The following is a 25,878-nucleotide window of genomic DNA, read 5'->3' as shown; positions in this document are numbered from 1 at the left end:
ACAGAAGCCTGTAATGCCAGGCAAGTCGTGACAAGTTTGGGATGTACTCCTGGTCTGAGAGGAATTTACTTTATTAACCCACAATAAACTGAATTAAAACAAAGGTTTACCCTTTTAAAATGTTATTTCTCTTTGTCCAGAAGAAAAACTAAAGACTGTTTCTTTCATGAGGCCCTTCTTCAGGCTCTGGTGTAATCAGACCAAGCCCCTGGACATTCTTCTTTTTCACAAAGTCCTAAAAGCACTTAGAGGCCTTTTTCACACCCTTTATACACCCTTTCGTGCTGCTTGTGGCGTCATCAGCATGCATTTGCTATCCCCAGGTAGGTTACCAGATCCACAAGGCAGGGAGTGGCCTACTTCCGTAATGCTACCCGGCTCAAGCTAGTCCCTGCAAGGATTATTACATGTTTGTATCAAGGGACACACACATTTATAACCTAAAACCCGGTCAACACTGGACTGCCTTCAGAAGAGGGTGGCAGATGGGTCTCCGAAGATGCCTGGATCAAGCATGAAATATTTAACTATGTAGTTATTTATTCAGCAGCATTAATTTCTAATAACCACATAACATCATTTAAATTAGGGTAAAATGACAGAGGACTCTAAGCCAAGGGCCTGAAGAGAGAATTGCCAAGTTTTTACACCATTCAGCTGAGCTTGAGAGGTTTTTTGTTTTTGTTTTTGTGTTTTTCCCCCAAAACTCGTCGTTCCACCCAAGAATAGTTCTCTAGACTGATAACGTGAAGGTTAAGAGCATGGGCTCCAGAGTCCTGCTGCCTGGTTTGAATCTTACCTCTGCCACTTTCTAGCTGCATGATGTTGACAAATTATTTGACTTCTGTGTGCGATTTCCTTCAATTCGTACAATGAGGCGAAGCCTCACAAAACTACTCTGAGGATTAAATGCACTTATAAACGAAATGATTAAGACAGAGCCCGGAACTTGGTAAGCATTTTGTAAGTGTGAGGTGCTATCATCAGCATTATAATTATTATTATGATAGTTTTCCTCACAATCTCATTTAATTGGAGTGGTTAAAACATACACATAATCTACACAAAGAAAATTCGAATCTGGTTTGTTATCACTCACAATCTGGTCTCATACCAATCTCCAGATTTTTAAAATTATTCTTCCACTTTTATTGAGATCTAATTGGCATACATCACTTGTAAGTCTAAGCTGTAGAGTCTAATGGCTTGACTTATATACACTGTGCAGTAATGACCTCAGAAAATTTAATTAGCAGCCATCAGCTCATATAGACACGATAAAAAGCAAAAAAAATATATATTTTCCTTGTGATGAAAACTGTTCAGATTTACTCTTAACTTTCATATAGATCATACAGCAGTGTTAGCTATAGTTTCCATGTCATACATTACAATTTCTAGATTCTGACAAGTAAAATGGAAGAGCTTCACTGGCTTTAATTACAATTCTTTCTCCTCCTCAGTTTAAAGCTTCAAGAAAACGGCTACTTCAATTCCAGGTCTGGTTTTCTACTTAGTTCTCTGAAAGGATTTATTGAAAGCCCCAGTCTGCTGGAACATTCCTGCTGCTTACCTTTCAGTAGAGTAACTTTGTATACACAGTACAGAGGATGTCCATTTGGTTTCAATTTTCTACTACACAAACACTGCATTGTACAATAAATGGCAATGCTCTCTCAATGATCTAAAGGCACATTGGTTTTGCTCCTTGATTTTCTGATCTACTTTAACTCTGTGGGGATTAAGTTTCCTGTCCCCCACAACAAACACCTCTCGATGTATTGTGAGCATCCAAACAAGCTAGTTGCTGTTTTGTTTTGTTTTTTTTTTTTTAAGTACAGCATAATCACATTAGTCTTCCAACAGTTGAAATATAAAATCAAATGCAAATGCATGAGGTTTCTAATTACATGATTTTTGCCCCCATTTCTATACAGAAAACCACCAGGTAAATGAAAACTTAGTTTGTAACTCAGGTTGAAAACTTCGAGTATGTGACTTTTTAGTTATCAAGTGTCTTTATATGGGTTAATAGAACCTCAATAAACTTGTCTTTTCATTACTAGTACACAGACCTACTTTTCTCGTACGGCATGAAATTATATAGTATACAGTAAAGGGACTTAAAAAGTGCTGAACTCTTTTTTGAAACTTATCACTTACATAAAAGTATCCCATTTTTCAGAATACAGTAGTTCCCTCGAACCTCATCCTACCACACACATGGGTGTTTCAAGACCTCCAATGGATGCCTATAACTATGGACAGACCCAAACCCAACGTATACTGGTTTCTTCCTCTATGTACATACCAATGATAAAGTTTAAATTACAAATGAGGTGCAGAAAGAGATTAATAATAAAACAATTATAACAATATACTATGATAAAAGTTATGTGAATGTGCTCTCTCTCCAAATATCTTCACTCTTCTTCCTGTGATCATGTGAGAAGATAAAATGCCTACCGGATGGGAAGTAGTGGGACGAATGACGCAGGCATTATGGTTTGGGGTCAGGCTCCTACTGGCATTCTAACAATACCTACTTGTGCACTGCGGTTGACTACTGCTAACTGAAATCACTGAAGGTGAAACCACAAATAGCTGGGGACTACTGTTTATCCTAGGCCTTGGCCTACTCTCTTACAAGTATGTGCACTTCTGGTTTTCTGGGTTTTGAGCATCATGCGGTCCAGAGAATCATACTAGGAGCCTCCGCTGCTCAGAGAGCTAGGGGAGCTCCAAACTGCCCCCTGGAAAGGCAAGGACTGTCAAAGATGACAGGGCCTTACATTCTGAAACCCTCACATTTCGCAATGCAAAGCTGAAGTCCAGGGTGGGTACACGACTCGCTTGGGCAGCTCACTGGTGCCAGAGCAGTATGAGAACACAGGGCCCGTAACTACAGGCCGTGCTGCCAGTGCCCATGGCTCTCTAGTGCCACCGAGCCACAAGTTCTCCTAACATCCACACGACAAGGGAGCTCCCCAGCATCTGCCAACTCCCATGACCCTTATCTGGCATCACCAGTAAGAACTAAAGCTTTGATCTCACTTATGCCTCACCTCCCCAAGTGTGGCAACATCCCCAATCAGGATCATTGCTCCTCTTCTGTTTCTCTCCCCAGTGAAGAAGACTTCAAGTGAATTTTTTCTTCCCGCTCAGCTCCTCTAGGGCTGGGAATGAAAACGTGCTTCAGATCTCTCTTTCTCCATCCATACTTCTTCCTGAGTTTGGTCCTCAGAACCTCAAGACCTTGAGGCTAGGCCTGAATCTAAATAAATCATCCTTAAGACACTTAGGCTCATTATACACTTCTCATACAAGAGGCTTTACGATAGGATTGGAAAATAAAACCTAAAACTACCAAGGTGTCAAGAAGGAAAGAGATCCCGTGTTGTGTTTGGTTTTGTTAGTTTCTGCAAAATGTTCTCACACGTGTTGATACATCACTCTAGAGGTACTTTTTTCACCCACCCCCCTCCCCAGACCATTCAACAGTAGACACTATTTTTATACAGGAACTTACTTCTAAATCCTTTGGACATGCCTTTAATTTGCTCCAGGTTGGACCTGTTAAAATAAACGGTGTTCCCTGCAGTGTTCTCAGTCAACTGGAATGGCTAGCAGTGCTTCGGTCTTAGTCTCTACGAAATAGGCTGACTTTTCCATTTCCTGTTCTGAACTGTAACCCAGAGAAATCTCTACCATCAGCCAAATTTTTAGTAAGACACTTAACAGCTACTCTTACAGCACTCAAATTTCATAAACCTATCATGACTTTAAATCTACTACTTCTGGGGCGCCTGGGTAGCTCAGTCGGTTGAGCATCTGACTTCAGCTCAGGTCATGATCTCACTGTTCATGAGTTCGAGCCCTGCGTCAGGCTCTGTGCTGACAGCTCAGAGCCTGAAGCCTGCCTCAGCTTCTGTGTCTCCCTCTCTCTGCCCCTCTTCTACTGGTGCTCTCTCTCAAAGGTAAATAAAAAAATTTTTTAAAACCCTACTACTTCTAAAATATAAACCAACATAAAAGTTCATCTCAGAAAAGTTTTAACTTTTTAGTCACTCTCCTATCCCTGAAAAATTTTAATACATCTTTCAGTAAAATTCAAGAAAAAACTCATCTCTTTTCGTATGGTGAGGGCCAACCATCAGTTTAGTGTGTAACACGTAAGTACTATTAAACACTTAATCATTTATTAAAAAATTTTTCTAGTTCTGAAATTATATAACAAGCACCCAATTGTGTATTTATTTACGATTCCTCTGAATAACTTAGAAGATGGCTTACACACCTCTATCTTTCTCCAACTAGCCCTTACACTGCTCAAAGAGAAGAGCTGTGTCTATGAGTTCTTTTTCTACCTTCCCTGGTCCACTAAAGGCTCAATGTTTTGGTGACAGAATGTGTTGGTGTTAAAGCCAAAACCTGTCTTTCTGCTTTCTGACATGCCTAATTTTACATTTAAATTATCTGTAAACTGCTGTAAGGCACAACTGATTTATTTTATTCTTACCAGAACTGGACACACGCCTGATCCTCTGAGGAGATAAGGCCCGGTCAGAATTGAGATTTCTACTGTCACTATTCCGCCTCAAACAGGAAACAGAAGGCCCCACTTTGGCTTTTGAACCAGGTGTTTTCCTCAAATTGGAGGAGTCAGGCTTGGAAATATTCCTACCTGAGGTGACTGCAGTTTTTGAAGCAGAACCCTGTGAAAAAATAGTTAAGACTTTAGTCCAGATTATACCTTCCTCATACCATTTCCCGTGGCACTATGTCAAAACGACAATTTCTTTCTAAGCAGATATGCCACAGGGCTATTTAATTTTCATTTTTAGAATGAAGGAATTAAACCTCTTCATAGTTTGCTCTTAAATCCATTGTGATCTTTTATGCCCAACAGCGGAACTATTCCCAAGATGCCCAGGGCCACAAGCTGAAGTCAAGCTGCAGCTCTCAGTCTGTTCCCTGAGGCCTTTCTATAGCATCTGATGCTGAGGACGCCATCTTTCTTCAGTTTCTCTAACAGAACACTCTCCTGGTTTTCCTTCTACCTGTCTGGTTATTCCTCCTCCGGATCCTGTTCTTCTGTACACCTTTCAATGCTAGTTGTCCCGAGGGTCCCAGACTTGACCCTGTTCTTTCCTTGCCATATGCTCTCCTTAAGTGACTTTGTCCGCTGTTTCAACCAGCACCTACACCCTGTTGTATGTGAAGTCCATATGTCCTAGCCAGCACTCTCCTGCCTTTCTCCTGTATTTAGCTTCTTTCTTTACCTACCCACTTAGCACACTTCAGGCACCTCCTCCTAGCAATGCCAACAGTAATCATATCATTGTCATTTTTATGGATCAACATATAGCCCCTACAGAATAATACTTTAAGCTCAAAATCCATGTTTCAACCCCTTTAATCTTCATAACCCTAGAAGTTGTTACCTTTATCATAAAAGGTAACAAATGTTTACATTTTACAGAAGAATACGAAGCAGTTTCTAACATTAAACTAGTTTCACCCAACCATCTCAAAACTTACTTCTTTCCATAGTCATCACAACATACCCAGGAGCCCAACATAAACAATGAAAGCTATTTCTAGGTGCTTCCTTGTTTACTTCTTCAACTCTCAATAGCCTTCTTTCCCTTTCCCATCCATCTTAGCAAAGGCCTGCATCATTTCTTCCCAGGATTACTGAAAGTACATCCTTAGGATTTCTGGTCTCACCAGCTTCCAATTTGTGTTCCACTCCACTGCTAAGGTAATCTCCTCAAAGGCGAAACTGGGTTAGGTAGCTCACCTCTGTCTTCCAGATAAAGTCAACTCTTAACAGCAAGGCACAGTGAGCCCTTCTGGATCTGGCAACCCCTGGTGGCTTCATCAGCTTATTCCTTACTGTTCACATTTCTGCAACCCCACCTCCCATCACAGTCACTACCTGGAATCCCCTAATATGAGAATATCTTTTCGTGTTTCTTCCTCTTTGTATGTGTTATTTCCTCCACCCAGAATACTTTTCTGATTCAAAGTGACTAAACTAGCTCCCTTAGAAGCCTTCCTTGACAGCCCTCTTCAAGGCCACCACCCCATCCCACCGCCCCAAGCAGCACAGCAGCTGATACATACTCCCAACGAGTATTTAACAACCCCTTTTAGTCCCCTTTATCTTCTAATATCACCTACCATACCAGACACTAGGTTTGGCCAAAGGTGTAGCTTTCTTTCCTATATCCCAACAATCACCATCATACATAGTATACAGTAGGCAACCAATAAATATTCCCATTCTACATAGAGGAGGTGACACTCTGAGCTTCATTCAAGGAAAAATTCCAACACCGTAAGTTATATTTTGTATTCTCCCTTTACATTACAAAAACTGAGCCTCGTAGAGACTAGGTAATTGGCCCAATGTCATTCTGCCAATGAATGATGGAGCTAATCTGAAAGTGTATCTAATTCTAAGATCCATACTTCTAACATCTATGCTGTGTTTTCCCCACTCGTACCTTTCTTTCCTTGCGTAAGTAAGTCATAAGTAGATTAATTTCCAATACAGATATGTAAAGCCCCATGCTACCTACAGTTGAAATCATACACTGGGTGAATCCAAAGTTTAATTGGGCAAGACTTCCAGAGAAGATGCAGAGCAGGAACCTAAACTCATGTTGTCCCAAGAATATTACTAGATGGACTTCAAGCTGTATTACAAAGCTGTAATCATCAAGACAGTATGGTACTGGCACAAGAACAGACACTCAGATCAACGGAACAGAATAGAGAACACAGAAATGGACCCACAAATGTATGGCCAACTAATCTTTGACGAAGCAGGAAAGAATATCCAATGGAATAAAGTCTCTTCAGCAAGTGGTGCTGGGAAAACTGGACAGTAGCATGCAGAAAAATGAACCTGGACCACTTTCTTACACCATACACAAAAATAAACTCAAAATGGATGAAAGATCCATGATGGTAAGACAGGAAGCCATCAAAATCCTTGAGGAGAAAGCAGGCAAAAACCTCTTTTGATCTTAGCTGCAGCAACTTCTAACTCAACACAGCTCCGGAGGCAAGGGAAACAAAAGCAAAAATGAACTATTGGGCCTCATCAAAATAAACTTCTGCACAGCAAAGGAAACAATCAGTGAAACTAAAGGGCAACCAACGGAATAGGAGAAGATATTTGCAAATGACAAATCCGATAAAGGTTTAGTATCCAAGAGCTATAAGGAACTTATCAAACTCAACACCCAAAAAAACCAAATAATCCAGTGAAGAAATGGGCAAAAGACATGAATAGACACTTCTGCAAAGAAGACATCCAGATGGCCAACCGACACATGAAAAAATGTTCAACATCACTCATCATCCGGGAAATACAAATCAAAACCACAAGGAGATACCACCTCACACCTGTCAGAATGGCTAACATTAACAACTCAGGCAACAACAGATATTGGCGAGAATGTGGAGAAAGGGGATCTCTTTTGCACTGCTCGTGGGAATGCAAACTGGTGCAGCCACTCTGGAAAACAGTATGGAGGTTCCTCAAAAAAGTAAAAATAGAACTACCCTACAACCCAGCAACTGCACTACTAGGTATTTATCCAAGGGATACAGGTATTCTGTTTCAAAGGGACACATGCACCCCAATGTTTATAGCAGCACTATCAACAATAGCCAAAGTATGGAAAGAGCCCAAATGTCCATCGATGGATGAATGGAAAAAGAAGATGTGGTATGTGTGTATGTGTGTGTGTATATACACACACACACATACACACACACACACACACACACACACACACACACACACACACACACACCGGAGTATTACTCAGCAATCAAAAAGGATGAAATCTTGCCATTCACAACTACATAGACAGAACTAGAGGGTATTATGCCAAGTGAAATTAGTCAGAGAAAGACAAATATCCTACAACTTCACTCATATGAGGACTTTAAGACACAGAACAGATGAACACTAGGAAGGGAAGCAAAAATAATATAAAAACAGGGAGGGGAACAAAACATAAGAGACTCTTAAATATGGAGAACAGAGGGTTACTAGAGGGGTTGTGGCAGGGGGGATGGGCTAAATGGGTAAGGGGCATTCACCTACTCCTGAAATCATTGTTGCACTATATACTAACTAACTTGGATGTAAATTTAAAAAATGAATTAAATTTAAAAAAAAGACTACTACTAGATAACACTCATATTTTCAGTGCAAATAACCCAGAAAATGACCCCAAGACTAGCACAACAAACTTCACAACCAAATGTGGAGAAGAGGTCACATTATAGAGTGTAGGACCAGCAGAGAGCTAAACACTAATGGTCTGGATTTGGGAGGGAGGGAGCTATAGGCAAGGAGAGGGGCAAGAAATAGACTATCACACGAGGAAGCCTGCATGGGGAAAACTAATCCCATATGCATTTGGCTTTGGAAATCAAAAGGGCAGAATTTCCCACTTCTTAAAACTAGCAGGACTTAAAGCCTAGAACTTTAAAAATCAGCAGGCTCTGTGCTGAGGGAGAGCCTAGAGGGCAATAGGAAGCTGAGTCCTTAACCTTAAAGAGATAACACAACAAAAAGCCCAAGGACATAGGGCTTAGAAGCAGCAATTTCAAAAATGCCTGGGGTACACAGGAGGGAAAGTTAGTTACTAATCTCAGAGTTCCCTGAGGGACTGTTCAAGGAACAAAGGAGCTGGCAGGTAGCTTTTCCCTCCCCCACCCCCAAAATAATCACATGGCCAACTGCAGGAAACAGCCAGCACTCACTACCTTACTTGCTTACACCATGCTCTGCCCCCTCCTGCTGGGCTTGCCTCAGTCCTGATGCTGTGGATTTCCCGCCCCAGAAGACCCAGGGAAACCCTGCCACCATTGCATCTCTGACTTCCCTAGGAGGATGTATGCGCCTTGTTAAAACTACACCCCCACCCAGAGGCGCTTCATGGAGCAACCCAGGCCTGCCTCAGTCTCCAAAGTGACTAAGTGTCCCCTGAGGAGAAGGACTGGCATCCACAGCTTGTGACACCAAGATCCCATCGTCATGCTTCCCAGAACTGCCTCAGCCAGCCGCTGGTCTCCATAGTGGCTACACAACCCCGGTGGAAGTGGACCTGTGGGAACAGCTTGTGGCACCCTGTCCCTAATGCGTGTGCAGTAGAAACTCAGGCTGGCCTGGTCTTGGAGGCAGTGGTGAGTCTCCTGTAAAGAGGATCTACACCACCTTGTTAAAAGTGTGGGCCCTGCCCACTACTTTCAAGAGCAATAGACATAGCCGACTTTCTTAACACAGAGAAACAAACACAGAGTTAGGTGAAATGAGGAGACAGAGGAATATGTCCCACATGAAAGAATAGGACAGAAGAAGAGAGACCTAAGTGAAACAGAGATAATATGCCTGATAGAAAATTTAAAGTAGAGCCTAAATGTTCATCAACTGATGAATGGATAAAGAAATTGTGGGTTGTATACACAATGGAATACTACGTGGCAATGAGAAAGAATGAAATATGGCCTTTTGTAGCAACGTGGATGGAACTGGAGCGTGTGATGCTAAGTGAAATAAGCCATACAGAGAAAGACAGATACCATATGGTTTCACTCTTATGTGGATCCTGAGAAACTTAACAGAAACCCATGGGGGAGGGGAAGGAAAAAAAAAAAAAAAAAGAGGTTAGAGTGGGAGAGAGCCAAAGCATAAGAGACTGTTAAAAACTGAGAACAAACTGAGGGTTGATGGGGGGTGGGAGGGAGGGGAGGGTGGGGGATGGGTATTGAGGAGGGCACCTTTTGGGATGAGCACTGGGTGTTGTATGGAAACCAATTTGACAATAAATTTCATATATTGGAAAAAAAAAAAAAGAAAATTTAAAGTAATGATCATGAAGATACTCCCTGTACCTGAGAAAACAATGGAAGGCATCAGGGAGAGCCTTAACACAGAGAAAAAAAGAACCTATCAAAGATGAAGAATACAATAATTGCAATTAAAAACAAACTTGTGGAATAACTAGCAGGCTAGAAGAAGCAGAGGAATGAATCAACAACCTGGAAGACAGAGTGATGGAAAGTAATCAAGCTGAACAAGTGAGAGAAAAAAGAATTATGCAAACTGACAATAGACTTAGGGTACTCAGTGACTCCAACAAGTGTAATAATATTCACAATATAAGGATTCCAGAAGAAGAGAGAGAAAAGGGGGCAGAAAATTTATTTGAAGAAATAATAGATGCAAACTTCCTTATTCTGGGGAAGGAAACAGATACCCAGATCTAGGAGGCACAGAGATCCCCACAAAAAAAAATAAATAAAAATAAAATAAAAAATAAATAAAAAATCAACCCAAGGAAGTCCATACCAAGACACATAGGAATTAAAATGGAAAAGAGTAGTGATAAAGAATGTTGAAAGCAACGAGATAAAATACAACTACATACCAGAGCAGAGAAATCCCATGAGGGTATCGGTGGATATTTCAGCAAAAACTTGGCAGGCCAGAAGAGAGTAGCATGATACATTCAAAGTGCTAAAAGGGCAAAATATGCAGTCAAGAATGCTCTATCCAGCAAAGCTATCATTCAGAATAGAAGGAGAGATAAAGAATTTCTCAGACAAAAACGAAACAAGTTCATGACCACTAAACCAGCCTTTATGAGAAATACTAAACGGGACTATTTGCATGGAAAAGAAAGATCATAAGTGAGACTGTGAAAAGGATAAAACATAAAATAAGTAAAAGTGAGTATTTCTGTAAAAAACAAACAAGGAATTCACAAAATGAAACAATGTAAAATATGACACCATATAACTAATATGTGCTGGGGGGTTGGTGCGAAGAGTAAAGAATGGGTTCAAAGTTAAGCGACCATCAACTTCATATAGGCTACCATATGCAGATGTTACACAAAAAACTTAATGTTAACCAAAAAACAACAACAACAACAATGATCAGATATGCAAAGAAAAAAAGAGAAATGAATCTAAGTATCTCACTCAAGAAAACTGTCAAATCAGGGCACATGGGCAGCTCAGTCAGTTAAACATCCAACTTTAGCTCAGGTCATGATCTCATGGCTTCTGAGTTCGAGCCCCACATTGGGCTCTCGGCTGACAGCTCAGAGCCAGGAATCTGCTTCAGGTTCTGTGTCTCCCTCTCTCTCTGCCCCTCCCCAACTCATGCTCTGTCTCTCAAAAACAAATAAACATTAAAAAAATTTTTTTAAATCCAACAAAACCATCAAATTGTGAAAGAGAGCAAGAGAAAGATCAGAGAAAACTACAAAAACCACAAAACAAGTAACAAAATAGCAATAAATACATACCTATCAATAATTACTTTGAATGTAATTGGAATGTAATTGGAATGTAACTGGACTAAACTCTCCAACCCAAAGCCATGGGGTACAGAATAGATTACAAAAACAATATCCATCCATGTGCCGTCTACAAAAGACTCATTTCATACCTAAAGATACATGCAGATTGAAATTGAGGGGACAGAGAAACCTTTACTATGCAAATGGCTGTCAAATGAAAGCCAGAGTAGCATTTTTCATTGGACAAAACAGACTTAAAACAAAGACTAACAAGAGACCAAGAAGGAGAGTAGTGTATTTCATTGGAAAAAATAGATTTTATTTTATTTTATTTTTAACGTTTATTTTTATTTTTGAGACAGTGAGAGACAGAGCATGAACAGGGGAGGAGGGACAGAGAGAGAGGGAGACACAGAATCGGAAGCAGGCTCCAGGCTCTGGGCCATCAGCCCAGAGCCCGAAGCGCGGCTCGAACTCACAGACCGTGAGATCGTGACCTGAGCTGAAGTCAGACGCTTAACCGACTGAGCCACCCAGGCACCCCGGAAAAAATAGATTTTAAAACACAATAACAAAGAAGTGATAATAAAGGGGACAATCCAACAAGAAGATGTAACAATTATAAATATTTATGCACCCAACATGAACACCCAAATTCATAAAACAGTAACAAAGGAACTAATTGATACTAAAACAAGTAATGGTGGAGGACTTTAACACACCACTTACATGACAGATCATCCAAACAGAAAATCAACAAGGAAACAATGGTTTTGAATGACATGGTGGAACAGAAGGATTTAACAGATATATTCAGAACATTCTATCCTGAAACAGCAAAATACACAAACTTTCTAATGCACTCCAAAATAGATCACATTAGCCCACAAAACAAGTCTCAACAAATTCAAAAAGATCAAAGTCATATCATGCATCTTGTCTGACCACAATGCTCTGACACTCAAAATCCCAAGAAAAAATCTGCAAAGAGCACAAATGCATGGAGGTTAAAACACACGCTATTAAACAATGAATGGGTCAACCAAGAAATCAAAGAAGAAATTAAAAAATTAAATGGAAACAAATGAAAATGAAAACATACAATGGCCCCAAATCTTTGAGATGCAACAAGAGCTGTTCTAAGAGGGAAGTTTACAGCAATACAGGCCTAATGAAGAAGAAAAATTGCAAGCTAACAACCTAACCTTGTATCTATAAGAGCTAGAAAAAGAATGACAAACAAAACCCAAAACAGCAAAAGTAAAGAAATAAAGATTAGAGCATAAATGAAAGATACAGACAGAACAACAAAAACAACAACAGAAACAACAAACATACATCAATGAAACCAGGAGCTGTTTCTTTAAAAAGATCAACAAAACTGATAAACCTCTAGCCAGACTCATCAAAAAAGAAGAGTCAAATAAACAAAATTACCAAGGAAAGAGAAGAAATAACAACCAACACCACAGAAATACAAACAACTATAAGAGAATATTATAAAAAACTACCTGCCAATAATTTGGACAACCTAGATGAGATGGATAAATTTCTAGAAACATAAAACCTACCAAAACTGAGGCAGGAGCAAATAGAAAATTTGAAAAGACCAATGACACGCAATGAAATTGAATCAGTAATCAAAAAACTCCCAACAAACAAAGTCCAGGACCAGATAGCTTCAAAAGTGAATTCTATGAAACATTTAAGGAAGAGTTAATACCTATTCTTCTCAAACCATTCCAAAAATAGAGGAAGGAAAACTTCTAAATTCAGTCTGTGAGGCCAGCATTACCCCAACACCAAAACCAGATAAAGACCCTCCAAAAAAAGAGAACAACAGGCCAATATCTCTGATGAATATAGATGCAAAAATCCTCAACAAAATACTGACAAGCCAAATCCAATAATACACTAAAAATTAATCACCAAGATCAAGTGGGGTTTATTGGTGGGATTCAAGGGGGATTCGATATTCACAAATCAAGACGATACATCACATCAAGAAGAGAGAGGGAAAAAAATAAGAAATAGGATAAAAACCAAATCATTTCAATAGAGGCAGAAAAAGCATCTGACAAAGTACAATAGCCATTTACAATTTAAAAAAAAAAAACCCTCCGCAAAGTAGGTTTGGAGGCAACATTGTCAACATAATAAAGGGCATATATAAAAAACCCACAGCTAACATCATACTCAATGGGGAAAAACAGAGCTTTTTGCCTAAGGTGAGGAACAAGACAAGGATGTCCACCCTCATCAGTTTTAGTCAACACAGTACTGGAAATCCTAGTGAAAACAATCAGACAAGAAATAAAAGGTATCCAAACTGGTAAGGAAGAAGTAAAACTTTCACTATATGCAGATGATATGACACTATATACAGAAAACTCTAAAGACCCCATCAAAAACTACTAGAACTGATAAATGAATTCAGTAAAGTTGCAAGATACAAAAAAAAAAAAATGTACAGAAATCGGTTACATTTTTTTTTTTAAGTTTATTTATTCTGAGAGAGCGCAAGCAAGGAAGAGAGAGAGGGAGATAGATCACACAAACCATGAAATCATGACCTGAGCCGAAATCAAGAGTCAGCTGCTTAATCGACTGAGCCATCCAGGCACCCTATGAAGTCTGTTTCATTTCTATACACTAATAATAAAGCAAAAGAAATAGAAATTAAGGAAAGAACCCCATCTACAACTGCACCAAAGATAATAATCTATCTAGCATTAAACCTAACCCAAGAGGGGAAAGACCTCTATCTGAAAACACTGATGAAAGAAATTGAAGAAGACACAAAGAAAGGGAAAGACATTCCATGCTCATAGATAAGAAAAAATATTAAAATGTCTATACTGCCCAAAGCAATCTACACATTTAATGAAATCTCTATCAAAATACTAAGAGCATTTTTTTACAGAACTAGAACAAAAGAATTCTAATATTTGTATGGAACCACAAAAGACCCCAAATACCAAAAGTGACTGTGAAACAAAAAAACAAAACTGGAGGTATTATAATTCCAGACTTCAAGTTATATTACAAAGCTATTAGCCACCAAAACAGTATGTTACTGGCACCAAAACAGACACCCAGAGAACAGAACACAATAAGACAGCTCCAAAATAAACCCACAATTATATGGTCAATAAACTTCAACAAAGAAGGAATGAATATACAATGAGAAAAGACAATCTCTTCAATAAATGGCGTTGGGAAAACTGGACAGCCTATGAAAGCACAAAACTAGACCACTTTCTTTCGCCATACACAAAAATATATTCAGAATGAATTAAAGACCTAGATGTGATACCTGAAACCATAAAAATCCCAGAAGAGAGCACAGGCAGAAATATCTCGGACATCAGCAGTTAGCAACATTTTTCTAGATATGTCTCTTAAGACAAGGAAAATAAAAACAAAAATAAACCACTGGGTCTACATCAAAACAAAAAGCTTCTGCACAGCAAAGGAAACAATCACAAAACTAAAAGGCAACATAAGGAATGAAAGAAGACATTTGCAAATAACATACCTAATAAAGGGTTAGTATGCAAAATATATGAAGAACTTATACAACTCAACACCAAAAAAACAAATAATCCAATTCAAAAATGGGCAGAACACATGAACAGACACAAAAAAGACATCCAGATGGCCTGCATATACATGAAAATATCACTTATCATCAGGGTAATGCAAATCAAAACCACATTAAGATATTATCTAACATCTGTCAGAATGGCTAAAATCAACAACACAAGAAGTAACAAGTGTTGGTGTGAATGCAAAGAAAAAGGAACCCTTGTGCACTGCTGGTGGGAACCAAAACTGGTGCAGCCACTGTGGAAAACACAATGGAGATTCCTCAAAGAAGTTGAAAATGGAGCTACCCTGCAATCCAGTAATCGCACTACTGGGTATTTACCCAAAAAGTACAAGAACACTAATTCAAAGAGACACACACACCTTTATGTTTATTGCAGCACTATCTACAATAATACAATAACCAAATTAAGGAAGTATCCCAAGTGTCCATCAATCAATGAATGGATAAAGAAAATGTGTGTGTGTATACGTGTGTGTATACACAATGGAATAGTATTCAACCATAAACAAAATGAGATCTTGCCATTTGCAACAACATGAATAGACTAGAGAGTATAATGCTAAGTGAAATAAGTCAATAAGAGAAAGACAAATACTATATGATTTTACTCGTATGTGGAATTTAAGAAACAAAACAGAGGTGCCAAGGTGCCTGGGTGGCTCGGTTGGTTAAGCGTCCAACTCTTGATTTTGGCTCAGGTCATTATCTCAGGGTTCCTGAGATGGAGCCCCATGGCAGGCTCTGTGGGGCTCTGGAGGCTGCTGACACAGAGCCTACTGTGGGATTCTCTCTCCCCTGTCTCTCCGTCCCTCCTCCACTTGCACTCTCTCTCTCTCTCTCTCTCTCTCAAAAATAAACACTAAAAAAAAAAAAAAAAAAAAAAAAAGGAGGAAGAAGAAGAAACAAAACAAATGAGCAAAGGGAAAACAGAGAGAGATAAACCAAAAAACAGATTCTTAACTACAAAGAATTGGTGGTTACCAGAGGGGAGGTGAGTAAGGGAATGGGTGAAGGGAATGAAGAGTAAACTTATCACAATGAGCACTGAGTAATGTACAGAATTGTTGAACCACTATATTGTACAACTGAAACTAACATTGTGTGTTAAGTATACTGGAATTAAAATTAAAAAATTAAAGTATCACAGGGTTGACTAAAAAAACCAATAGGGTAATAGCCTAAGAACATTACATAAAATCGGCCCCCAAGAGCAGGTCAATGTCCACAAACTACAAACATCTACTTCTACATGAAGCTAGTTAAGATAATCCCCCAGAGAAAACCTTTTAAAAAGTAAACCACACTTTTGTTAAAGATTCACTTTTGTAAGCTGGTTACCTCAAATTTACTCTGCCTTGCTAGCCTATATTCTGCCAAATTTTGAAACCCTGTGGTGTATGAAGCAGAAAGGGTCAGGATTCCAGTCATGAGCCCTGAGTCTGAATCTAGATTTTAGTTCTTACCAGCTCTGTATGTTTTAAATAATGTCTCTGAAGCCTTTAAATGTGGCTGACAACTATCCCATTGTTACTGGAAAGAGTGAATGATGATGTATATATTACTGGGAAAATTTAATGACAGAATAATAATACACAAAACCTGAGCAAAGCGGTTCAGAGGAGCTATCAAAAAAATACCAATTCCTTTCAAGTAATTCACCACCTCCTTTATCTAACAATCACCAATACATAACCTTTGTAATGGGTAGCTACATGCAACCAGTATCAAATTAAAATCAAATTCCTTCTTCCAAACAAGAATGTTTCTGAAGTTTCAGATAGACACTGACTCAACAGCTGTGAGATTGGAGGCAACCTAAGAATTTGGTAAACTCAAGGCCTAATTTAGCCCAAGACCCCCAGAGCACACTGAAAACTAACACCCTTCCAGCACTGTCCCCTCATAGACCTAGGGAAGATTTACAACCTTTGGATCCTGTTTAAGTGACCAAGAAACATGGCAGTTTGAGTCAACATGAAGCAAGTGGCCACTCATTTGGTTCTCTAGAGTAAGAACAGAGCCTGTGGCCTGTCCCTTCCCCATGATACGTGCAAACATGTACAAGGCAAAACAGTGCTATTAGGAGGGAACTGCATTTAAGACATGGGTAAAGAATGAGGTTGGCTGGGTTTTTTCCAGAAAAAAAAGTGCTTCTTCCCCAAGATGTGCCAGGATCCATGTCAACCTGATGTTTCTAACACCTTACTTCAATATCACATCATGAACCTGAAAAACAGCTTTCTGCTTCCCATGTGCAGAACGAAGCCTAAGATTTACTCAGTGCACACAGAAAAGCTTTTAATTTCACAATCAGACAACCAATTTATAGTCAAGCCAAATGTTTTTTAGAGAGACTTTCAGTTGGGTGTAGATACATAATGAAAGCCTCCCATAAATCAAGGAGGAATAAATGTATTGTTTTTTTATGTATAGCTATAAACACCAAACTAAGAATGTTGACTAGAATTACCAGAGGTTATAGTTTGATTTGGCAAAATATCAAAATACAAATGACATAAAACAAGTTTCCTACGTTTGACTTGAAAAGAACTTAAAGATCGGAGTTTTAAAATAGACAATCGCATTAATTTAGACATCGTTAAGGTGTACCATTCTTCCCCAAAAGTCACAAAATCCAAAACATCCCTAAACTGATATAGCTCAAGAATATCTGGTCTTTCCTAACTTACTTCCTAAAAGGACCTAACAATTCCCTACGCATCCTGAAAACACTTCTGAAACAGACCTTGAACACTTCACTACACCTTACGAGCTTCGTTCCTCTCCAACCTGAGCCCACCACACAGAACACAGATGCCTCACATCTGCCTTCCTACCTGGCACCCCGCTCCATTCCTAACCCGGCGGACAGGAGTCCAAGAAAGGTCGACATGGGGCCAAAAATACATGTAAGTCCCTTCTGCGAAAAACAGGACTGAAGACGAGTACACAAAGCCCAAGAATGGCCCGACAAATGTTTTTAAAACTCAGAAAACTAGTTTCTTCATGTTACTGACAAAGATACAGGTATGTTTAAAGAAAAATCATCTTTAATCCACCTGTGAATTTTCTGTTTGAATGAGACTATCCTGTCTCCTCCGCCCCCCTACACACACATCAAATATGTGACAGGTGCTACAGACAACAGACTGCTTTTTCACTGTACATGAATAAAAGGGGTTTATCTTAATGTGCCAGGAATCATCAGGTTAGGGCTGCACGAGACCTCAGACATCGCCTAGTCCAATCCTTTCAGATCACATTAGCTGATCAGAGGCAGAATCCCGACCCCCACCCCCCCACCCCCCCACCCCCACTGGGTTCACAGGAGACGACTCCCCTTCCCGGGGCAGCTTCCTCCACAAGAGACCAGGAGTTATTTTTATGTTGAGACTGTTTACCGGCTCTCCCCAGCCATTTCTTAAATGTGGCCCAACACATTTTAAAGTTCATAAACAAATCTCTTTTTTTTTCCCCCTGAGATACGAAATATAATCAGATATTTAACTTCCAATAACTAATTACACCAAAATATAAAAGAAGCTTTCTCTTTCCCCTCATTAAAAGGAACATTGCCACTCAATACAAAATACTGTACTTGACGATTTTTTCCCCATATGCACTTTCCCCATCTTGTAGCCAAGTAACACTCTGAAGTATATAACTAAGATGACAAACAATTACTGAATAAAATATTAACCTGAAAGCAAACTTGCACACCTAGTTTGGCAATATTATTGACTATTTGTGAAGACCAATTGCTAATACATACTCTGCTCCCTCCAACCCTTCTCTGAAGTAGGCAAAAATCTGACTTACCAAAAACAGAGAACCATATTCAAAGGTCTCATTCATAATTTCCTTTTTTAGCTCTTGTTTTTCCATAGGTGTCCCATTTTCTTTTTCACCCTTCTTTTCAGGGCTAATCCCATCGATGTCAGAAGTGTATGTTATTTCCAAACATTCTGTGCTTTCCATTTTAACAGGGAGTATGCCTTTCATCTTCTGAAAGAAGGTAGCCACGGACCCAGTCTCATATGCTGAATTAGAACTTGCTTTGTCAACATCTTCCTGATTCGATTTCATGGCAGATGTTGTTCTTGGAACCTTGTGTGAAGCATTTTTAGAATGAGTTGTAACATGCACAGCCTGGCTAGTAATGAGTTTATTAAATTGCTGCTTGTGTGTCTTGTTAATTAGGATTTCTGCTTTTGTATCTGCATTCAAGTCAGACCTTGGTGTTTTGCTCAAAGCTGTCAACTGTCTTGAGGAAGACACGGATAAGGGTGATGAGGCAACGGTTAGCTGAGATCTGGGTGTGACCTTTGATGCAGCAGGGTCTTTGGGCTGCAACACTGGTCTAGACATAACTTTTGCTTTGACATTCTTGAAGTTTGGTCTTGGGTAACTTATAATTTCGGTTTTTCTAACTTTGCTGCCTATTGGAGTATTCATTTTAGTTGTCAATTTTCCTAGATTAGGTTTACACGTGTTCACAGGTGCCCCCTTCAAGCTCGGTACATTTCTAAGTTCTTGATGACTCTTCTCCACTTTACTACATTTCTCTGCCACTTCAATAGGTGAAATAGAAAAGGTTGTATTTGGGGGTTCTAGGACTGGTGTTGACATGCAAACTGTATTATTTGTGTTAATGACCATATCATTTGCATCCCAACTCAGTTCAACTGACGAAGCCATCTTCTGTCCCAGTGGGCTAGTCAGTATCAATTCTACAGTACGATTTTGGGTTTCCAAATCCTTTTCATGAGAGGCATTGTGTGCATCTCCAGCCACCGTGACTTCATGTTCTGGGTTCAGTACTTGGGCTTCACTTTTATCAAAAGCTGGCACCAGTAAAGGGCATTCATCATCTATAAGACAATTGGACACTGTTTCTCTGAGATTTTGGCCCATTTCCTTTTGCCCATATGAGGCCTGTGAATGTGTCTCACTATTTGGTTCATCTTTCGATAAACAAAAGAACTCTTGTAATACAGCCCCATTGGGAACATCCATGCCCTCAGAAACTGGTGTTGGAGCTTGTATCTCTTTTTCTCCAACTAATCCTTGCTGTGACCCATCTGTGTAGTCACTGGTGATCTGTCCTGTGGAATACTGACACTGAATGCCAAGATCTGGAACAACAATACCAGTTTGCATCACATTAGGAAATGCTATGTACGTTGTATCTTGGGCCTCTGCTGCTGTGGCTTGAGGGTTTTCAAAGCTGTCTTGATCATAATTCAATTCTCTTACATGTATCTTATCAGAACAGGGAGATGTAGAACAGGATAAAGATGGGTTTCCACTCCTCATGCCGGTTGGCTGCAGATTTCCAGTGGTATGCAAAGACTGACTCTTCCCAATGGCATGACGTGTTACAAAGGTGCAGTCAACATCATCCACTGTCATGTCAAATGTCTGGTTTGGCTCCAAGGCAGTAAGACAATGTGGACAGTTCAAATCATCATCGTTGGGTTTCCACACAAAAGGCAGCGATGTCTCAGCACTCTGGTCCCGTAATGATTCCAGGGAATGACAACGGTTAGACGGGTACTTTGGCTCCTCTGTATTCACAACGTGCACACAAGACTGACGTGTGGAGGCTTTGTGGGTGTCTAACACCTCCTTCCTAATCAACTCACTTGACGACTTTTGGTGATGAAGCACTTCTACACACTGAGGAGTTAAAGTATTGTTTTCATCAATGTCCACGGCAGAGCTGGTTTCATAATCAACCACCATGTCATCCGGGTTCGCAGAGTTCCAACTCACACTATCGGCTGAGGAGTTTTGTGTATGTGGGGAGTTTTGGTTGTATGCACAGGTATTTCCATTTTTACCACTGAGAAGTAAGGATAGCCGTTCATCTTCTGTCTTCTCATCTGAATTATCATCATTCATCCTGAATATCAACTTTAAGCCTCTGCCATCTTCTTTCTTCTTTCAATCCTTTCAAATGAAAGGAAAGGAAAAATTGTCTATCTCCTAGGTTTTTTAGCACAGTTGAAAGCTTCTAAGATGCTTTCAGGTTGTAATGATGTGTTGTTCCCTGGAAGAAATAAAGTGATCAGTTCAGGAAAGTATTAGAAAAATTAACAAGCCACCACTTCATTTGTTTCAACCACTTTATTCTTACATTTGGAACCTCAACCTGCAGACAGGGGTAAAGTAGCTCAAGTTTCACATCTTTTCAAAAGTGCTTTTTTATTTGAGAGACTAGGGCAGAAGACAGAGACAGTGCTAAAATTTCCCCTGTGACTGACTTCACTTCTCAGATGCCTCCTCCCTATTTTCATTGGTTCTTATTTCTCAGAAGAGGGAAGGAAGCAAAACCTAATAGCCTTTCCTTGTTGGTTAACCATCGGTCCTAATTTGCTGAGGACGGTTCCAACTCATTCCTGCTGCCCCAACATCATCAGTAATAATGCCCTTTTCAGTTTCAGAAGTCCCCTTAGTGTTTGTGTGGAGAGTGATTACCAGACAGACCTGGCAAACACAGCAAATAAACTAAAGATCAGTGAGGATTTAGGGCATTGGCATTTCTCTTTTCCTTGCTTTCATTCCGTATCTCAACATATTTCAAAGGTGAAAAAACACTGTTGGCTCTTAATAAAGTGGTATACTCTTAGAAGTCCCTAAAAACAGTAAACTGTATAACACAGCAATTTTACTCTTAAGTATCTACTAAAGAGAAATGAAAACATATGTCTACACAAACATTTGTGCAAATATACATGATTAATAAAAGCATTAGTCATAATAGCCAAGTGGAAGCCTATGTCCATTAACTGGTAAATAAATTTTAAAAAGCTATATACCCATACAACAGAATAAACAAGGAGCAACAGAAGAAAATGGAGTATAGATACATCTACAACATGAATACATACAGCGTTACAGCTTAAAAATATTATACTAAGTGGAAAAAGCCAGTCACTGAAGATTACTCATTATGTGTTGTCTTTACATGAAACATCCAGAATAGGCCAATCTATAGAGACAAAGTAGATCAGTGATTCTCCAGAGCTGAGAAACGGTAAGAGGGAAGGGAATGAGCAGAGACTGCTGATTGGGGTGGTGTTTCTTTTGAGAGTCATGAAAATGTTCTAAAGATTATGGTGATGACCGCGCAATACCATAAACACACTGACAACTACTCAGTCGCACACTAAAAAAAAAAAAAAAAAAAAAAAAAAATCATTAAAAACCACCCATTAAAGCTTTCAAATCCAAGGATTTTTGCAAATAACTAAAATTTGATTATGCTTGCAAATAACTAAAATTTGATTATGCTTTTGGTCAAACTGAAGTGCTTAAAAAAGGCCCAAATGCTCAAGGGAGGACTTCAAATAAGTCACACAAGATATACTTTTCAACTGAATTGAGTTTCTAATCCCGGTTAAATGTCAATCAGATGTCATGGCTCTGTCCTAAAGATATAAATTATACATGAGGGGGGACAATGGCATTCTGTAACCTGTAAATTTGTCAATTAAGAGATCTCATTTTTCTATTTTGTAATCCTCTCTGTAATCAAACTTCAGTGACCTACATACAACCAGGAGAACAGGAACCATGGCACAAGTGAAAGGATCAGTATCTTCGTGAACAGTGTTCTGTTTCTGGCCATGCATCCTGAAATCAGCCGTTACTGGGTGGGGGGGGGGGGTCGGGTGGAGAAGAAAGGCTGCAATGTTTCTCTCAATAGCACGCACGTGTGCACATACGAGCACTGGGCATGTGTGCGCACACGCGCATACACACACACACTCGTTCAAAAAAAAGATTCTGAATCCTAAAATAAGGCCTGTATGAGTTTTTATACTGATGGAAAATATAAATTACTTATTATTCTCCCACTATAGTTCTTAAGTCAATAAAGAAATCACTGAAGTGATAGTTGTTTTGACTAGCACCTTAATAAAAGCTTTGCTGAGGCACAATTTTTTTTAATCCTGGGGTATAAAACATGTTCAAGCTACATATTTAAATCAAGAAGCATATTTATTCATTTTTTAGACTTAACGTGTGTGGAGTGGAAAGTCAAAAATCAGTAAACATGTTACATCTGTCTATTTCCATAAAGGTCAGTATTTAAGAGATTCTGGTATAAACAAATATGAGCACTGTAAACAGAAGCTTTTAACGTAAATCACAGAAGTCATTTGTCTATATAAACACAGTCATTAGATTTAATTAAGGAGTTTTACTTCCTGAGTTCCTTCTTCCAATGTACATTTAAAAAAATGATTTAAAAACAAAACCCTGATTAAAATGGAATAAAGTCAAGGCATTTCAAGTTATTTTTAAGGCAAATGAATAATAGAATACAAACATATAATAAGATACAGACATTCTATATTTAGGTTGTTTCTAGTTTTTCTCCTTTATAAGTAACACTAAACATTTTTGTAATCATTGACTACCTGTGATTATTTCCTTTGGAAAAATTTCCTAGAAATAAAAGCATTACTGAGCCAAAGATTAGGATTTGTTTTTATGGCTTTTGATATAGTCTGCCAAATTGTTAGGTGAAAGGGGGGTAATTCTTTATAAATGTTAATATGTCTGTATTATATATATAAGACCTGAGTTTTACTTTTAAAGTTTATGCATTTTATTCAGCATTTTTCTCAAGTATTTTTTGCAGGTCATTATAATATAAAAACATTTTTAATTGTTGTGGAATTCCACTCAGGTTTAAATGTTTTAGACTGACAAGTCAGTAGTTTACGAAGAGTAATGAAAAAGTGAAGAACCCATCAACCATCCCAACTTTCACATGACTGCTTAGTATAATTGGGTTTACCTTTTTTTTTTTTTAATTCACAAAATACAAATTCCATACTTGGTAAGCAAAGCTTTAAAAAAAAAAAGTCACAGAAAAATGCACTAAGAAGAAATACTTCAGGAGAGTTTTAATAGGAAATAAATTTACAGAAGTGTTTTCTACCTTTGTAGCTAAGACTAAAAAAATTCATGGTATAATGGTTCAGATACTAAAAAATTCTCAAGTTTAGATCATCAGTTCCAGGGTGAGTTGGAAGATCAACATTCACTACCAAAAATGACAGCTGTGGAGCACTGGGTGGCTCAGTCCATTATGGGTCCGATTCCTCATTTCAGCTCAGGTCATGATCGTAGCAGCATGGGATCGAGCCCCGCATCGGACTCCGTGCTCAGCACAGAGCCTGCTTAAGATTGTCTCTCATTCTCTCTGCCTCCCTTCCCTGCTCGTGCTCTCTAACATGAAAGTTTTCTAAAAACTAAAAAAGGCAACAACAGCTTCAAGTCATCATGACGAATATACAGCCATGGTCAGGAAACGGGTGACCAGAACTCCCTCAGGAATTTTGTCAAACAAGTTAAAAGTCAGCCTCTTTGTCTGGTGGCCAATATTATCCCTCTCCCACTGGAAGAGCAGTACCTAAATTTCTACCACATGCTGTACTCGTGTTCTTGGACAGGATGCTGAGATTTGACCTGACCCAGGAAGTAATGTCTTTGCATTTCTATAATTGCAATGTCATTTGTGACACCTTCAAAGTTACTGTTTGGGCAATACTTTTTATTAAAGCAAAATCAAAAGTTTAAAAAAAGGCAAAAATGTTGGAATCAATGATTCTCAAAGGGTTCATTTCTCAAGTTGTCTTTCAGCAGTCTGATCTACCAGAACAAAGTAGAATGAGCAAGTTTCCTTTTTAAGAGTGCCATGATGACATCTTTTTCACAGAACATTTTAAATGAGAGCAAACAAATTCCCTACTTGTTAAGATTTGAGAATATGAAAGGCTAGCTCCTCTTGAAAAGTTACCAAAATACACATCTTTCTAATCATTTGTAAGGTTAACAACTAATATGTACCAAAAGAAATGGTCAGTGCAAGAACTACTTGTGCAAGATTTGAGGTATTTCAGTAGTTTGGGAAGAGTAAAGGAGAGAGAGAGAGATAAAGAGAGAGAAAGGGAACCCCAAGCAGGCTCTGTGTTGTCAGCATGGAGCCTGATGCAGGGCTCGATCTCACAAACCATGAAATCATGACCTGAGCTGAAATTCAGAGTCAGATACTTAACCCACTGAGCCACCCAGGAGCCCCAATACTAGAGGGCACCTGTAAGATCTAATTCAAATGTCCTCATTTTACAAGTGAGGAAACCACCTCTAGGACATAAACTACATGCCTTGGTCAAAGTGCTTTCTAGAATATCACTACCAGATTATTGAGGAGTGGTGTGCCTTACTTGCTGACTCAGCTATGAACTCAGTAGGCGCTTATACATCAGGTATCTTCTACATCTTCATGTTACCTGTCATGTCCAACCCAGTAATTTGAACTATTAACACAGATAAATTTGCTCCCTCATCTGGCAATTATAAAGTATTTCCAGAACCCACATACCTGTGAAAACTAGTTTCATTACTTTATATCCACAAAGAACTTTAATTTTACTCCTTATTTATGTCTACATATGGTGTGCCAGTTTTAAGATTTGAATACAAACAATTATAATTTACACCTTTCAAATCGCAGAATCTTGTCAATGCTTCTTCAAGTTTTTATGAACTCACAAATCATACCACTCAAGCTCTCTATGCTTCAAAACCCAAAATATTACCTGGTCTTCCACTTATTTTAGAACAAAAAAGAAGACATATGTCTAATATCTGAGCTATCAATCTTGTTCTAAAGTGTAAAGAAGTTGAACAAAAAATCATCAGCACGTGTTACTGACGTAGTCACGAATCTCTACCTTCTGTCGAAACCATTCAAGGTGCTAAAGGCTTTACCCCTAACCCTCCCCCTATTCCTGTTTTTCACAGTTCTAGCTAAAATGCTTAAATTAGCTCCTGCAACCTACCTTTTGACAAACTCGACGTCCTCCAGCAGAGTGTAGTAAAGCACATCTTACCCCACCCCCCCCC

The 25,878-nt window shown here is 39.0% G+C and overlaps 1 protein-coding gene across 3 annotated transcripts in view; it reads right to left on the bottom strand.

The window, feature by feature from the left end:
• Positions 1-25,878, bottom strand: part of MTUS1 (microtubule associated scaffold protein 1) — a 171,155-nt gene that overhangs the window by 97,876 nt on the left and 47,401 nt on the right. For all 3 annotated transcript variants that reach the window (XM_042983038.1, XM_042983039.1, XM_042983040.1), the window contains exons 2-3: positions 18,772-21,004; positions 4,520-4,715 (exon numbers count right to left, since the gene is read on the bottom strand). In XM_042983038.1, coding sequence (XP_042838972.1) covers positions 4,520-4,715; positions 18,772-20,856 — 2,281 coding nt within the window. In that variant the 5' untranslated portion in view covers positions 20,857-21,004. The remainder of the gene's footprint in view (positions 1-4,519; positions 4,716-18,771; positions 21,005-25,878) is intronic.

The sequence above is a fragment of the Panthera tigris genome, chromosome B1 (genome assembly GCF_018350195.1).
Source record: "Panthera tigris isolate Pti1 chromosome B1, P.tigris_Pti1_mat1.1, whole genome shotgun sequence".
NCBI classification, from domain to species: domain Eukaryota; kingdom Metazoa; phylum Chordata; class Mammalia; order Carnivora; family Felidae; genus Panthera; species Panthera tigris.
Note: the sequence above shows the minus strand (reverse complement) of the source record. Positions and strands in the feature narration are given on the sequence as shown.